The sequence below is a fragment of the Diabrotica virgifera genome, chromosome 10, assembly GCF_917563875.1.
Source record: "Diabrotica virgifera virgifera chromosome 10, PGI_DIABVI_V3a".
In the NCBI taxonomy this organism is placed as follows: Eukaryota; Metazoa; Arthropoda; class Insecta; order Coleoptera; family Chrysomelidae; genus Diabrotica; species Diabrotica virgifera.
In genome coordinates, this window is record NC_065452.1 from 93,225,020 (window position 1) to 93,244,103 (window position 19,084).

A 19,084-nucleotide genomic window follows, 5' to 3' on the forward strand; every position below is an offset into this window, starting at 1 on the left:
TATCTAAATATTAAACTAACTTTCTTATCTACCACTTTCAAAATTTTTTTATTTAAACAACCAAAAAAAAATATATGAACCGTCCAGGATTGGAACCCGCGACCTTCCGATCTCTGATCTACCGCTCTACCAACTAGGCCAGCGAGCTTCTTGTAATTGACACGTAAGTTTCGGATATAATTACACAACACGGGGACAAATCGATCGAGTGCAAAAATGTTATACCTATATAATATTTTATTATCTTACTACAAGAGAGGAACACAAATCCAAAAACACAAAAATTATAATAAATAATACATTTACTAAAAACACTAATACCTATATTCTTTTAATGACTTATTTGCGCTGATACAGATACATACATACCTATCTTGAAAGATTAACCACGAACTACATACCTACTGTCTGTGTACGCATGCGCGCAGATTTATGAAAAATTTTACTCTCAATCGCGCCTAAAGAAGAATAACTTCAAAAATAATTTTTGAATTAAATTAACTGATGCAGAAAAAAGAATGTATGTAATTTATTTAACTCAAAATATACTGTACTGCTGTCAGAAAATAGAAAAAAAAATATTTCACAAATAAACATTTCTTTTCGCTTAAATTAAATTTGAAACAGCCTCCCATCTGCCTCTTGGTAGCCTGAAAATTTAATTTAAGCGAAAAGCAATGTTTATTTACCAAATAAACATTTTGTTTTATTTTCTGACAGCAATATAATTTATATCCAGTTAAATAAAATACATACATTATTCTTTTTGCGTCAATTAATTTAATTCAAAAATTATTTTTTGTCCACCCTGTCTAAGTAATGATGCTAAGGTTTATATTACTGAATAGAGAATTGGACACTTTTTCAAATGAGCTACCACACGACTCCTATTCCTATTTAAAAAAAATCATCGATTACGTCATCACGCCCATATGGATGACGTCACTAGTATGAAATATATACCAAAAAATTGTAATTTAAAAATAAAAATCGACCTAATTCGCGATTTTTCTCCAAAATCGTCCATTTTAGAGAAATTGAATTTATTCCGAGGTGCACGATATAATTTTGTCCCGACCATAAGTAATTAATAATTAAAAAATAATAAATAATAATAAAAATTAATGATTTTAAAATTTGATCTCCAAATATTGTTGTTACACGAACTTCACATTAAATTAAGGTTAGTTTGACAAGATTTCTGAATGTGTACAATCTGATTTTTTTTTCTAGTGAGAGCCGCTATTGATTTTTGGCAATTCGTTTGGCTTATCGATGGATCTTTTGTTGGTATGGTTTAAATTCACATTTGTTTCAAAAGGTTTTATATGGATTGAAACAAAACTGTACAATTGCCAACAAATTATTGCAGAAACCTTATCTTAAATAATTAAACGTATAATAGATTAACATTTATTACTTTCTACCTGTGTCAGAAACTTAATGACATCACTCAAATATAATCTTTATCCCTCCTACCCCGAGGTGTAGGGATTTGTTTCTGTTTATTTCATTCTTTTATGTTATTCGCAAATTTCTTCCATATTTTTTGTTAATTGTTTGGCATCATTCCATGTTGTTCCCCTCTTTTTCAAAATATCTATTATTACCGCATTCCACTGCCTTCTTGGTCTACCACGTTTTTTCCTTTCTATATTTCTACTTTCCCAGATTATTTTAGCAGGTATATTATCACTCATTCTTTGAAGGTGTCCCCACCAACCCAGCTGTATTTCTTCTATATAATATTCTAATGGTTCTATTTTTAATTTTTCTCTTATTTTTATATTCCTAACTCTATCCCTTCTGATGGGATGTGACACCATTACTCTTCTTTTCATTTCTAATGCTTGCAGTAACTTTTATCCCTTTTTGATAGTATCCACGATACGCATGCATATATGAGTACAGGTCTATACACAGTTTTGTATACACTCATTTTCGTTTTTCTTGATATTTCTCGTCTATTTACAAATCCATTGTTTATTGCATAATATAGTCTATTTGTTTTTTGTATCCTATAGTTTATATCTATTTCTTGTATTCCGTTTTCTTCAAATATTACACCTACGTATTGATATTTACTGACTTGTTCTATTTCTACTCCATCTATTTGCATATTTATCCTTTTCCTATTTCTATCTATTGCCATTGTCTTTGTCTTACTCTTGTTCAATTTCATACCGTATTTTGTTAATACCTCATTCCATACTATCAAGCTTTCTCTTAGGTATTTCTCGTTTCCTGCTGTAATAACCCCATCATCTGCAAATGCACATTCTGTCATCCCTATTTTTGTTCTAATTTGCTACATCCTATGTATATTGGTTTAATTCCTTGTTTTGTTTCTCGTATTATTTCATTCATAAATATTATGAATAGAAGCGGATTTAATCCCCCTCCCTAATACAAATGATTTTGTAATACGCTTAAGAAAAGGTTTTCTGCAGTTATTTGTTGGCAACTATACTTAAAAGTCTTTGCTGTTTAGTTAGAAAAATACTTTAATTTCACCATTAGTAACAAACCTGTTGTAAAAATTTGTCAAAAAACCAACAAAAAACACTTTTTATTCAGACCTGAAATTACTGACACTTTTGAGTGTTTTTATGTTACATTATGTATTAAGTAATTATCAGTTTAAGGGCCGGTACTTTCTGCAACTTTCTGTCCCGATTAAACCCCGGTTAGCGGAATTTTACATGACAAAATTCCTCTAACTGGGGTTTAATCGGGACAGAAAGTTGCAGAAAGTACCGGCCCTAAAGTATTCTAACGAAAGTTCCTCTAATACAATCAGTACAGACAGCATTGCCCGATTTGGACTGACAAACTTGTATTAAAATGAGTTTGCCAAAAAACCAATAAATTGAATTGAAGTTGACCAAAAGTTGACCAATAAATTGAATTTTTTACTCCCTCCACATTTGAAATATATTGTAAAATCTGATTGTATTTGATATGACCTTTCCGGAATCATCCAGACATATCCCATAAAGTTAAAAAGTGTTATAATTAGATAAAATTAATACATCTAATCTAATTTTCTTTTAGTAAAGAAATTACAATAAAAGCTTACCTAATCAAATGATCATGTGGTGGTGACTCAGACCTATCTCTCGTTCGATTGACCAGCAACGAAGAAGTCGTCAAAAACGACAGGTTGTTTTCGTCCATCAAAGAAGCCTGCATGAACTATATAAAACAAGTTAAAACACTAAAATATGTGATATATAAAGACATACCTGAACGTTAGAGGGTAGATGATCTCCGTACATCGTTGGGCTATGATTCATCGTTGGACTTTTTGAAGTGGCACCCCTGTACATGAAAAACTCATAAATAATTTTGTTCTATTGGATACATTTGTTTAAAAACATTTAGACGTTAAAAAGATACAAAGATAAACAAGAAAGCAGAAAAAATGTAAAAAAGAGGTAAAAGATAACATACCAAAATCGTGAATTCCAATGATTGTGATATCGAGAGAGCAATAGGTTAAAAACTACACAATTCGTAAAAGATCGTTTTTTATATCCTTCTTGCCATTTTAAAATTTTTGGAGATATCCATTGATAAGACAAAAATTATTTTATCTATAAAATATGAACAGCTACAATTTTTTTGAAAAATTACACAATTATAGACCAAAAAACCATTAGCAGCAAGCTTTTCCAAATGTTTTTTATTATTAAACATCAACTAATATTATAAACTTAGTTTGTTAGCAGATGTTTTTGTTAAGGTAAGTGTCTCTGCTCCGTATCTCAACACTGGGTTGTCGCATTCATCATATACTTTTCTCTTCAGGCATGTGGGCAGCTCACTTTTAAAAGTCTCTCTCAGTTTTCCATATGCTGCCCAACCACGACCGATTCTTCTCTTCAGTTCATGGATCCGATTATCTCTGAGATTATAATCTTCTGAAAGCTGAGTTCAAAATTGATGCCACATTCGCTAACAATGGAACAAAAACACATTTAATTGTGACTTTCTCAGCAACATTTAAGAATGAACAGAAAAATGCTTACCGGACAAACTAGAACAACTGTAGAGAATTACCCGAGAAACAGAAGGGAAGAAAAGAGAATACACAAAGGAAAGAAACGAAACCACTTAAATAAGCTACTTAAATATATACAAGACCTTAACAGGCTTAACAGAGTAGACAGCCAGATAGACAGACAGACAGACAGACAGACAGACTGACTGAACAAAAAGAATTCAAGGTAACTACAAACCAATGCGGATGTCTGAATAGTGACCTATTAGCAACAAGGAAATATGTATTGACTCAGATAGGTAGAATATTTTAACCGGATACTTAATATAGAGGAAGAAGAAGAAAACCTGGAAGACGAAAGAGATGAGGTAAGCGGAATAGACGAGAGGAAAGAGGAACCCCAAGTTAAAAATCTGGCCAGAAACACAAATCACTGGGAATAGATAATCTCTTAATCTCTCAACTGAACTATATAAAGAAGGTGGCAACGATACCATAATGGCACTACCCATGTGCCCATAAAAGCAATGTGGACACAAAAATTCGTCCCTAGTGATTGAAATATTGGAATACTTTGAACACAAAAAAGGAGATATTTTTGGATGATCTAAACACAGAGGAATTACGCTTCTAAATGAAGCTACAATATACTACGTCACGATTGTAGAACGAATAATTGGAAAACGAAATAATATGTAGAACGAATAATGGGAAAATATCAGGCTGTTTTCAGAGGTGGTAAATCGAAAATTCATCAGATCGCAACCCTGAGACAAATATTTAACATAACACTGGAATATGGCATAGATACTCATCATATATACCTACTACAGGGAAATAAGGCAAAAATATACCATGTTCGGGACACTTGACCAGTCAGCCTGAAAATAGGTTTTTTGGGTACTACATATATGCCTAATACATTATAAATAAAAAATGCCCGTCACTGTTCGGACGAGCATTTCAGTTATTTACAAATAAGGGTCAAAAATGGCAGTTTTTTCGTTTAAATCGCTACAGGTAAAAATAGGCTAATTAAATATCTTATCTAGAGTATTCATATTTTGGTAGATGAGCAAAGGTTTAAAATGGCAGCTTTTGAATTTTGGTCCGATCGTGTGTTGCTTCGGAAATTGCAAAATAAGATTAAAACGAATATCAAAAATTTGCTATAACTTTTTTGAAAATGAACAAAAGACCATGAATTGTATGAAAAATAGAGTCTAACATTCCGTATAATTCACAAAAAATTTTAAGACGATTAGTCAATTAGTTTAAATTTTCTTCAATTTGTTTATCCCACAGAGCTTTTTTTGCAATATTATTGCTCAGAAAATGATGATATAGAGATTTTGTGGGTACCAGATGAAAGAAGAAGATCAATGTTTTCATTATTTTTAATAAAAAATAAACAAGTCATTTTTACCATTGCAAAAACATTTTAGTAAAGTAAAGTTATTTTTGGCATATAAATAATTTGAATAACTTTGCTAATATCAACTGTAGACTAAGTACACTTTGTAAAGCTGATATTTTTACACAAATTATCACAAAAAAAAAATCGCGAAGTCAATTAAGGTCAAAGTTAGCCAATTTTTTATTTAATTCACAGCTACTTTTTTTATAACAATTAAGCAACCTAACTAGCGCCATTTTGAAGTTCAAGATATATGGTTTATTTGTGAAAGTTTGAGTAAAATTTGAGCTTTAACAGAGCGGTTAATAAAGCTTTAAATATGATGTCCTAACGAAATCGGCTCGGGGTCGGTGGAGGGAAATTACTAAAATCCGTGCACCCAATAAATGAAATTGATTCTTTAAATATATACTGCGGTTAATATTTCCCGAGCTTGTTGATGGATCTTGGTAACTATTTTTTGAATTAGTATGTACTCATAGTCTTGTAGAGTACGTTATGTACGCATATCCCACCTAACATTATAAAATGTTACGGGGGAACCCCCCTTATCACTCAGCGATATGAAAAAGATATTACGACCGATTCTCAGACCTACCGAATATACATATACATATATAATTTCATAAAAATCGGTCAAGCCGTATCGAAGAGGCTATTAAAAAATAGGGGTTGGCGATAGAAGAGTGAAAATTAAGGGTGGTTTGTATTTTTTAAATCTACATCATATAAAATTAAGGTAGATAAGAAAATAAATTAAAAATGTATTCCATTTTATTTTCATATTGGTTTTTCCGTTGGAATTTACCAGATGAACTGACGGGTTCGTGAATTGTAAGTTTTTGAATTCCTTCTTGTCTTCTTCGCTTCAGCATCCATCTGGCTTGCAATTTTTAGAAGCCATGGAGGTGTTATAAGGAAAATGGACCAATACGTTTTCAATTAAATATGTTTTAGGAATATTTTTAGTATTTTTCAATATTCTTAATGTTTCTATTAGGTTGAAAACTTTGCCTTTTAAGGTAGATCATTTTGTCAAAAAAAAAAAAAAATAGAATGTCAGGGGGGCCACCCCCTTATAACTTATGGGTATGAAAAATTAAATTACGACCTATTCTCATTCCTACAGGATATACGTTTGAAATTGCATAACAATCGGTCAAGCCGTTTCGGAGTATGATAATAATACTGTTACAGGAGAATTTTATATTTATAGAACTAGCTGTAAATTAAATAAAAAAAAGTGACTCACTTTGACCATATAATTAATCTAGGCAAAATTTTTTTTTGAAACATTTTTGTAAAATTTCCACCTTTTCAAATCCCAAAGTAGATTTAGCCTACAGTCAATATTAACAAAGTTATTCAAATTATTTATAAGCCAAAAATGACTCTACTTTAGTAAAATGTTTTCGGAATGGTAAAAATGACTTTAAATAGATTTTTTAAATCCGTTGAATATATAGGTATTTTTCTTTCATGCGTTTTCCACAGAATTGCTGTATCATTATTATTTTCTGAGCAATAACATAAGGCCAATATAAAGATAGAAGAACAGGAGTCCGAGAATATTGATATAAAGAGAGGAGTAAGACAGGGTTGTGTTCTGTCGCCGCTACTGTTTAACCTGTACAGTGAAGCCATATTTCAGGAAGCGATAGCGGAGCTAAGTGATGGAATCTCTATAAACGGAACAATAGTAAATAACATAAGATTCGCTGATGACACCGTTATAATGGCAGACACCCTGGAATCACTACAAGAATTGCTAAATAGAATTAACGATTATTGCATTCGATACGGACTAAAAATAAACAAGAAAAAAACTAAATTTATGATTGTCTCAAAAACAGAACATGGAAATGAAAGGTTAATGATAGAGCAAACCCAAATAGAAAAAGTTAAGACATACAAATATCTGGGAACCTGGGTTGATGACAAAAATGACCAAAGCAAAGAAATTAAAGTCCGAATTGAAACTGCAAGGCAAGCATTTATAAAAATGAAGACACTGCTTACAAACAAAGACCTTCAGTTGCCTCTCAGATTGAGGGCTCTAAGATGCTACATATTTTCTATATTGCTATACGGAATGGAAGCTTGGACATTGAAGAGACAACACATAAGAAGAATAGAAGCGTTCGAAATGTGGTGTTACAGAAGAATATTGAAAATTCAGTGGGTTCAAAGGATTACCAATGTTGAAGTGCTACGACGTTTAAATAAGGAGTTAGAAATTATGAAAAGTATAAAAACTAGAAAACTGGAATATTTGGGTCACATTACCAGAGGAGAAAAATATGAGTTGCTGAGAATTATTATGCAAGGAAGGATCCAAGGAAGAAGAGGCATAGGAAGAAGACGCATCTCCTGGCTGAGGAACCTTAGAGAATGGTTTAACTGTAGTTCATTACAACTATTCAGAGCAGCAGCCAACAAAGTGACCATAGCCATTATGATATCCAACCTCCGATAGGAGAGGGAACTTTAAGAAGAAGAAGAGCAATAACATGGCAAAAAAGCTCCGTGTGATAAACAAATCGAATAAAATTTAAACTAATTGACGAATCGTCTTTAATTTTTTTTTATTATATGGACTGTTTGACTCTACTTTTCATGTAATATTAAGTTATTAAGTTCATTTTTGCAAAACTTATAGCAAATTTTTAATTTTCGAAATGTTGGTCTTCTTTTGCAATTTCCGAAGCAACAAAGGATTGGATCAAAATTCAAAAACTGCCATTTTAAACCTTTGTTCATCTACTAAAAGCTGAATACTGTAAATAAGCTATTTAATTAGCCTATTTTTACCTGTAGCGATTAAAACGAAAAAACTGCCATTTTGACGCTTATTTGTTAATAACTAAAATTCGCGTACGAACTGTGACGGGCATTTTTGTATTTATAATGTATTAGGTATATAGTACTCAAAAAACCCATTTGCAACCTGGCTGGTCAAATGTCCCAACAAAAACTTTATCTCTCTGGACTAATATTTATAGTGCATAGATACTGCGCCAGGGAGACCCTTTTTTCTGTATACTGTTCAATCTGGCTCTGGAAAAAGTAATACGCATGCTGTGTTTATATGGGATTAGCTACAGTTGTTTGTAATGAAGTAATGACAATTACATTTGTACCTAAAAACGATTTGACATTTCAATTTCCACTCCGGAAATCGTTTTCAAAAAGATTAATAAGAAATATTGTGTACAAAGCATGTATACCTGCCAAGTTGTTGAAGTGGTCATGTGTTATTAAAATTGTGTTTAATATACTTAGCTATGGCTTTCACTGAACAGATCTGAGGGTGAATGTTTTATGTCTTATGGTACATTAAATTCTGATTATTCTGCGTGTCTGCATTATTTCTATGTGTTTTATGCATACAGAAATAATGCACAACAGTATTGTGTAGTGTATTGTGTATGATTGAAGACGTGCGTTTCACATTTCCTCATCCGCTATTGTTGGTATATTCTTGCTGTTCACTTCTTTCTTAAGTAAAATTTGAAAAAACAAGTTGACTAAATGCTTTCAAGTGATGTTCCAGTCTCATTTGAAACGTACACCATTCTCCTTTATTAATATAAAGAGCTTTTCAGATATAAAACGATCCAATATGAACCTAATTCAAAACTACTTATTATTAAATATAAGCTAATAGAAAAAATGTAAAAAATGATCTATATCAACTGTTCCTGTTTTAAAAATTACCTGATTCTGCTTCCATCTAGAAATAAGGTGTCTGACTGACTGACTGTTTAAGTTAAAAATAAACGAAAAGAGAATTAAAACGTATTTAACAGGAACGTTTACGGTGAATTAGTGTGAGAAAAACGTGCGACATTGAGAATTTAAAAAAATGTTAAAAAAGTTAAAAAAAAATAAGAAAAATGTAGTGAAGGGTTAGATATAAGCTAAATACATAAATATATTACTAAAATATTTAGTTAGTTTAAAATATATTTAAATTTTAAATGTTCAAATACGTGTCTCAAACATTAGAGGTAAAGATGTCGATTTTGTTTGTAAAAGCTTCACTACATTTTTCATAGGTAAATATGAATAATTTTAAACTATATTATAGCTACTTTTACCTGGTTTTTACCTTACCATTTTCTCCTTATAAAGTTCTTATGTTGAGAGTCACATTCATTCAAAGCATGCTTTTCATATGTGTATCATTTTTAAAACCAATACTTGCAAAAAAATGTTTTTTTAAATAAGGTTTAACCAATTACATCAAATTGTATTATTTTTTATGGTGCTATTCTTCAATCAATTACTCAGTTTTCTTATTTAGATTAATGCTAAATAATTTTAAGCAGATTTTAATTTTATATTAAAAACGAAAAGATCTGTTAGATAGTTACTTTTCCAATTATAAATAATCTAGAATTAAGGCTGAAAGTTTACTTTAAAAGACACTAAAACTTTGTGAGCTACGTTGTCAGATAATAAAGTTTTTGTGTTTAAAAAAAGCAAATAAAAATAACGGTATAATTTTTAAAATGTCTCTGGGAGAATATCTTCACCTCAAGGGTGCTAAGTCAGAACCTGATATTATTTTTCACGAATTAGCGTACAATCACGTCTTAAAAAAATCCAGACATGATTCTTGCCTTTAACGTCCATCCCCCAACTCTTTACTACAACAGTGTAACAGTAAAAATCATACGCCATCGAGTAGTCAGACTCAGGTCTCTATTGCAAAATAGTGCTTTCATTTTGAACGTCTTTACGATCTAGCCCAATTTGTTTGAGCAGATTTATATATTTGTCGTACTTAACGTTATCGAAAACCTTTGCATAATCTATAAATTATGCGAAGACCTTTCTCCGCTGACTGAGACTATTGTGCATCAATCCTGCTCGTGAGAATAATATATACACGAGACAAAAAGAGAAAGCTCAGAAAAGGACTTAGCAATGACTAACTCTTTTGAGTTCATAAAAACAGTAAAGGAACAAGAAGGGAGACCTCTGTCTATTTCAAATTATTTACCAATTTTTGTTGTTTTTTAAATATTCTTCTTCTTAAAGTGCCGTCTCCTCAATGGAGGTGGCTACTACAATTGCCAACTCTTCTCCGTCTTCAGCTGTTCTTACCAGCTGTTCAAAATTTAGCCCTGTCTATTGTCGGATGTTTCTGAGCCACGATAGTCTTTTCCTTCCTAGTCCGCTCTTACTATAAGTTAAGCATATTGGTACTTATTATTTCTCAGTATGTGGCCTAGATATGATGTATTTCTAACTTTCACTGTGTTGAAAAGTTCTCTTTCCTTGCCTATTCTATGCAGCACTTCTTCGTTTGAGGTATGGGATGTCCATGAAATTTTGAGGATTCTCAGGTTTTAAATATTAATCATAGATATATCACAAAAACTAAATATTTCTGCCAAAAAAATCTCATATTTAGACTTGACTTATTTAACTTGACTTATTTAAAAAAAACTTAACAATTAACAAAAAAATGAAAGACATTTTTGGATTTCCTATTTGTCTTGGCCCTACAGTGCTTTAAATCAGCTGTCAACATTTAGTTGCTTCAACATTAGCTAAATATCTGCTTCAGAAAATATTACGTACAGCTCAGTTTTTCCTTAATAATATTACGAAAATCCCTATTTACTTTTTGCAGTATCCGTTATCAGCTTACTTTAAAACTGTATCGCCAGGTATAAAAATAATAAAAAAGTGATAGGTGGTCGCCCCTCATCAAGTAACTCAATCTGGAGCTCAGAGATCTGGCGAAAGAGAGCAAAAATGTAAACCTACGTCCAACAGAAATTGATTGAAAAAATGATACATGTATGAGTATTGCGCTAAACCAAACATTCCGGAAGCCGGGCACTCTATGTTGGTTTTTTCTATGATCTAATATTGCCTGAACACAGCCGCTTGCCTATGTTTTTCGAGCATGAGGGATTTCCATAGGCGTCGACTTTGTTGTTCTTGGAAGGGTCAACGTTTTCAAATTACAAACGTTCAATTTGATGCTTACATAGTCAGCTATAAATACTATAAAAATGTAGGTACCACGTTGTAATCAAAATATGCTAAAACGATTTATTAAGAGATAAAATAAGATATCCCCGTTGGTATTACTAAGTATGTATTACATTATATTTATTGTCATATATGTATGTTTCTTTTTTGTGTAACACTAGAAACGACATGTCTGCACATCCTGTGTTTTCTTATATTTACCTTTTGATCTCAGATTTTTAATTCTCCGCTCCGTGATCTCATTTGTATCTTTTATCTGATTTGTACTTTCATTCTGATTTATTTTATTTCGCAATCCTTTTTTAATAAATCTCTCTCTCTCTCTTGGACCATCACTCCTAGTGGAGTATTGGGCGCATCTGCGTTTCTTGGCCGATAGTGTAAGACGGCTGGTGGCCAGCTCAGCGCATCTTCTTGTATTTATTCTCTGCTTAATCTGCGTACCAGTTCCTTCCATTCTCCTCTGTTTTTTGCTTTGTTTTTCACTTCCCCACAACACGTAGATATATTCATGTACTTGTTCTATCTCACGGCTATTTACAATTATACATCTGACGTCGTCTGTGTTTGTCATTGTTTTTGTTTTTGCCATATTCATTTTGAGGCCGACGTATTGTGAGCTGTCTCCGAGTTCCTCCATCATAATTAGTAAATCCTCGAATAATCCTCATTCCTCAACCTTTTGCATCCACTGTTGGATATGGGTCTCCTCCATATTCATCCATCGTTCTCTATCTTGTGCCTTCTATATCCAATTTCCCACTGTTTTTCTCAAGTCATCCGTCCATCTTGGACTGGTGGTCTACCTCGGTGTCTTTTATATTCTCTAGGTCTCCATTCTATGAGTCTTTTGGTCCACCTATTATCATTTAAACGTGCTACATGTCCAGCACATCTCGATTTGGCTTGTGCAATTTTTTCTATGACATCTGTCACTTTGCTCCTCTCTCTCACTATCCTATGTGGTACCATATCTCTTGTTATTCCCAACATTGCTCTTTCCATTTTTCTTTGGGTTATTCTCAATTTATTTGCAGAATGTTTAGTCAAAGTTATGGTATCGGAACCATATCTTATTACCGGCAGTATGCATTGGTTGTTAACTTTTTTCTTCAAGCAAATCGGTAGCGTTCCTTTTAGAATATGTCGCAAGCCTATACGACGCTGGATCTCACCAGTTTAATTGTTTTTTCCTATTCTAATTTCATGCCCTAAATAGATATAGCTCAGAACCTGATGTACTTCGTGCCCATCTACATAACATTACTTGGAACTAAATTGGTCATGTGTTTTTTTTTAAGTTTATGTTGAGGCCTACTTGTTCTATTGCCTGTTTTAGTTCTTTCATCATTTTGTGTGCTTTATTTAAACTCTCGGCTATAATGACAATGTCATGTGCAAAGTCATGCACAAGTTGCTCAGATATTTACCATCAATATTTATTCCCTTTTTAGCCCAATCCAGTTTTTTAAATGCATATTTCAGAGCTGCAGTAAATAGTTGGGGGAGACGGTGTCGCCCTAATTCTCGAATATGCTCGCTATAATCACTGTGTTGCCATTAACGTTAATGCCATATGTTGACCAATTTGTAGTTTTGAAGACGTCTTCAGGGCTAGATTAAAAAAACTTTGGCGATATTACGTCTCCTTCTCTAACTCCTATCTTAATAGGGATGTGATTTGTATTTTCGTCTAGTTTTACTATCATACTTGCGTTTTCATGTATATTATGTACTAGTTGCCTATATCTCGAATCTATTCTACAATAATTATTAATAGCTTGTTTTATGGACCTCATTTCGATACTATCAAATGCCTTTTCATAGTCTACAAAAGCAAAAAATACAGGTAGTTGGTATGTATTTGCTTTCTCTATCAATTTTCATTATTGTCAGTTGATGGTCTGATGTACTGTATTCTTTGCGGAAGCCAGCCTGTTGGTAATTATCCATTTTGTACGTCAACCGCGACAATATACTCGTTAGTAACTATCTAAATTTTTTGTTCCAGTATTTCCTGAAGACGCCACTTCTTAAAAAAATATGTAGCCTTATTTATTCCACCCTTTTAATATTTCTACACAATCTTTATTTTTATTTGTCTCTACACAATTAAAGTTATTCTCCGGATTTTTTTAACTTACTTCTAATAAAATCGTGGTACCCGTTATCTATTTTAGTATAAAAGAAGAAAATATATTAAATTAAAAGACATATTATACATTACATGTATATTTAAAAATTAATGTTTTTTGATCGGTAGTAATTTGTACTTATTCTTTTGGGTTGTCTTTTTTATATTTATCTTTAAATTTGCATAGTCATTATAACAGACAATCACTTAAACGGACCAATTTGATTTACAAAAGAATTATTTATTACTAACAAAAAAAAAAGAGAACGGAATAGTCAAAATTAAGATAGGTATATTTTTAAAAGATTATTATTCCATTACTCGATGCTCGTTAAAATTTTTATATAATATTCTTTGAGAATTAAAACTTCCATTTTGGTTAAGTTCTAATATTACTACTCTGATTTAAAGATCAGCTTTTTAAATTATCTAATAATGTATATATCCAGAACACTTTTCTTTTCCAGAACACTCGTCTTTTCGTCAAAACTCGCAAAAATAAGTTGCGTGATTTTTAAGATTGTATAATATGTTCACACAAATAATTTTAATTAAATATAAAATGTATACTCCAAAGTGTTTATCTTGACCCTTTCCCTTCAAAAAGTCGACGCCTGTGAGGATTCTGTGAGGCTGGGAGACGAGGACAGGTGTCATATGTCTATATTTTAGTGATTCTCTCGATTTTCTGTTTATTTTTTCGCCAGTTAATAAATTTTTTCCGGGATACGTTCGTCGGCTATCAACGCGGTGCATTTTTGTAGCGTATCCAGTGTGTATACATGACAAATAAACGGAAACGAACTGTTAAGTGTCGCTAACAAACAGAAGTTAGAAAAATAATTATTAGGTGCAAAAATTTGTTTGCACCTATATCGGAACAATGTAGTTATAATATTCAGAAAATACTGTAGAATATGCAAGGATTTTTAATATGAATATTGTCCAAAAAAAACCAAAACTAATACAAATAACAATAGGTACATAAGTTTTAGACTTAATCGAACAAAATCAACAGAGTTGGAATGCAAATACACTAAGCAGCAAAATTAACGCACCACCTTAAAAATGGGACATTTTTGATGTCCCGAATTTCCTGTTGTCCGATTTAAGTGATTTTTTTTTAGTATGTTATAGCCTTATTCTTTAAGAATACCGATGTAATGATATTGTTGCTAACCAGGTAAATGTCATTGTATACCGGGTGTAACAATCATACTGTGTTTTTTCCTCAAAGTTCGGAATACTCTGTGAAATATTCTAACATATAAAATATTGAAATTAAAACTTAATTGCCGCCTTAGGCTTTCTTAACATATTAGGTTTTTTGATTCATTCACTTATGTTGGATAATAAAAAAGTTAGGTACGTTAACAACTAGCCATGTTTTTCATCAACAAATCTCATTTTCTTCTTAGTTTAATAAACAAGCCTAAAGTAAGCTATGAGAAATTAACATTGTGATCGAGATGTCAAATTGTTAACAGCCAAAAGTATTTGGTTTGTTATGAAGATTACTAGATTTGTTCTTTAAAATTTCAATTAAGTCCGTCATTTTTTTTGTTTGGATGAAACGTGCTACAACGATTTTGACTCGTGACGAGTAGGTCCAAGCTGTGACCTTACACAGCGAATGAATTAGCTACGAAGTACGTACTACCTACCTACGAAATACTTTTTTTACCGTTAACAATTTGAAATCTATCAAATTGTTAATTTCTCATAGCCTACTTTAGGCTTGTTTATTAGACTAAGCAGAAAATGGGGATTTATTGATGAAAAACATGGCTAGTTGTTAAAGTACCTAACTTTTTTACTATCTAACATAAGCTTATGAATCAAAAAGCAAAATGTTAAGAAAGCCTAAAGCTACAATGGACTTTTAATTTCAATATTTTGTATGTGCTAGAATATTCCACAGGGTGTTCCGAACTCTGAGAAAAAAACGCAGTATGATTGTTACACCCGGTATACAATGGCATTTACCTGTCTAGCAACAATATTATTACATCGATATTCTTAAAGATTAAGGCTATAACATACTAAAAATCACTCAAATCGGACAACAGTTTTTAGGAAATTCGAGACATCAAAAATATTCCATTTTTAAGATGGTGCGTTAATTTTGCTGCTTAGTGTATATGAGATTTGGTATACTCAATTTATACCGATTTTTAACCACAATTTAACAGCTAAAATTGAATACCTCGGTCACATCATGAGGAACAACGAGAGATATGAACTGCTGCAACTAATTCTAAAGGGAATAGTAGAAGAAAAACGTGGACCAGGAAGGCGAAGGATTTCCTGGCTGAAAAATCTACGTACAACACAACAACCACAAATCTTTTCAGAGCAGCAGTGTGCCAAATACACATTGCCATGATGGTTGCCAACATCCGAAACGAATAGACACTACAAGAAGAATAAGATACCATATGCATTTATGGGCGTTTGAATGATTACCAAAGATAAGGATATTAATCCCGATAGTATTCCCGTTCTGAAAACTCGAAATATTCCATCAAATGGTATAAAAATCATCGTTAAGTAAAAACTGCAAACATGCGACAAATCAGTGGTCACATATGGATGTGAAACGTGAACCCTCCCAACTACTGATAAAAATCAACTGAGAATATTTGAGCACAAAATACTAAGGAAGATATTTGGACCAACCCACTGCAGCGATAGTTCGTGAAGAATTAAAATGAACCACGAACTGGATGACTGGCAGATATTGTCAGATTTGTAAAGTCACAAAGAGTAAACTGGCTTGGTCACCTAGAAAGAATGACAGATAATTGAGCTGTAAAAGTAATCCAGAGATGGAAGCCCCAAGGCAATAGAACAGAAGAAAGGCCCCGTAAAAGATGGATAGCCGGCGTAGAGGTGGATCTTAAAACCATGAACATCAGGCAGTGACGAAGGAAAGTATCCGACAGGACAGAAGCGAAGAACATTGTTAAGCAGGCCAAGAATCACAAAGGGTTGTAGCGCCATTAAAAGAAGAAGATGATGTAAAAAATGCAATGAAGGAATAACGTGAAACGTGGAAGATACGAAAATACCGAATTAAAGAACCAAAATAGACCCAAGGTTGCCATGTTTTTGGCATTTGTACCAGCTGAGTAGAACGAAAATATGAAAAATTCATAATCTTACCCTGATACAGTATCAGTCAACCCCACGAATCTGGTGGGGGAGCGGAATCTGACACCACTCAAAATTGAAAGTTTCCAGAACTTGCAAGAACCCTGCTATCAGAGGAAAAATTAATAGAGAAAGGAAATTAAATAAGGTCAATTGGGACATAGTTAGAGTCGCACAGATTAGAAGGAAAGGAGAAAGCCCAACCACTTTGGAATTCGGTCACATTTTCTATGATGTAGGAGAGAACGATCTAAATGGAGGTATTGGGTTCCTCATTAATAAAAAATTATCTGAGAATATCTCATCAGTAAAAGCAGTCTCAGGAATAGATAACGACAGAACACCTAATAGAATGCTTAGAGGAACTATGGTGGGACGTCGAACTGTAGGAAGACCAAGGAAGAGGTGGATAGACGAAGTGAGAACCGATACTATAACTGGAGGATCCAGAAGAGCCAGGGACAGATATGCTTCGAGGCGGATGCTGGGGAAGGCCAGGGCCCGACTTTGGTTCTAGCGCCATAGGATGGAGACAGAGAGAGAGAGAGAGAGAGAGAGAGAGAGAAAAGCAGTCTCTACAAGAGTTATATTTGCAAAATTAAAACTAAACACCCGTTACTCCATAAAGATTATTCGTTTTCTTTTCAGCGCTTTTACGGACGACCACGAACAATTCACGATTGGCGATTTTAGCACCCAAATAGGAATAAAAGGCGATCCAGCTGAAAATGTTCATGGACATATTGGCAAACTGGATGGTAACTAAATGGGTGAAATTCTCTTAAATTTCCCGTTGAAAAAAAATTTATAATTAATGAATAGCTTCTTCTAAAAGAAGATCCATAGAAGATGAACTTGGAAGAGCCCCGATGATAAGATTAAAAACGAGATCGACTTCATCACGGACAAAAACAAATAGTTAAGATGTTACAGTCTTAAATCATTGAATGATCCAACAAACTGTAAAAATCAATATTAAGCAAGAAAAAGAATGAAATTTCATGAAAATGGTAAATGGAAAAAAATTGAAACCCTCGATAAACTTAGCAAATGAACACTTAACTTTGAAAACTATATCAGCTGTAACTTACCCATGAACATAACAAAAAGTAATTAAAATAGCCTAAACGAAGAAATAGTAGATACCTACTGCAACGCAAGTCCAAGAAAAGTTCGGATTCAAACGTGAAAAAGAAGAAAAGATTAGTAAAGAAACGAAACAGAAAAATGAAAGAATGTAGAGTACTGAAAAGTCAAGGAAATGTTGACCCACAAGAAATAAACATCATAAATAAATAACCCAAAGCTATCAGACGAAACATTAGGAAATAAAAAAACGAGAAAATTATAAAAATTATGGAAGAAAACACTATCATAAAAACACCGAGGAAAAAAATCGAAACTCACAAAAGGGAAGTCTTCCAACAAAGACAAAATTGGGAATATTATTATAGTCTTCACAAATCAGGCATATTACATAATATTGGAAAATTTCTATGAAACATTATAACAAATTCAAGTTATTCCAGATCTCATCGAACAGCCAATAGGAAAGGTATATTCCGGGAGGAAATTGAACATGTTAAAAAAAATAGGAAAAATAATAGAGCTCCAGAGGAAGATGACGTAGTCATTGAGACAATTATTACACTACGAGGTCCACTTTTAATGTCAAGTACCCAAACAATTTTTAATCTATGTCTACATAACGAAAACATTCCAAATAAATGGAAAAAATCGATTACAATTCTCCTTCATAAAAAAGGAAATATATTAGATCTTTAAAAGTATAGGGCCATTAGCTTACTAACCCACCTATACAAGCGCTCTACTCGAATAGTGGCAAATAGATTGGAAGTAAAACTCGATTTCTACTATTCAGAAGAACAAACAGGGTTTCCATCAAACCACGGAACAAATGACCATCCTCAGTGCCTTAAAACTCTAGTCGAATAGTCTATCGAATATAATATATCCCTGGTTCCTATCTTTGTTGACTTCTACAAAGCATTTGACACAGTGAAAATAATCGTAATCGCTATCTTAAAAGCATAAGTATTTAAACGATTAGAGTGGGACCAGAGGAGAAGAAACGTTAAATCTCACAAAAACACGGAGAGATCAATTCCGGAATAAGCTTGAAATAGAGACAGAGAAATGAAGAAATCTGTGGACGAACCGGAGTGGAAGACATTATTGAACATATTACAAGACAAACTGGAGATAGGCCGGATATGTCTCAAGAATGAAAGACGACAGGTGGAATTTTGCTTGAGTGGAGACCTCGGGCAGACAAGCGAAGCTGGAGGGAGACCCCCAACGTGATGGACCAACGATCTCAACAGAATTATAATTTATAACCAAT

General features: G+C 32.8%; 1 protein-coding gene across 2 annotated transcripts in view; it reads right to left on the minus strand.

Annotated features, from left to right (window-relative positions):
• Nucleotides 1–19,084, minus strand: part of LOC114333324 (forkhead box protein P1) — a 1,033,408-nt gene that overhangs the window by 19,322 nt on the left and 995,002 nt on the right. For both annotated transcript variants that reach the window (XM_050641264.1, XM_050641265.1), the window contains 2 exons: nt 3,246–3,321; nt 3,080–3,195 (listed from right to left, as the gene is read on the minus strand). In XM_050641264.1, coding sequence (XP_050497221.1) covers nt 3,080–3,195; nt 3,246–3,321 — 192 coding nt within the window. The remainder of the gene's footprint in view (nt 1–3,079; nt 3,196–3,245; nt 3,322–19,084) is intronic.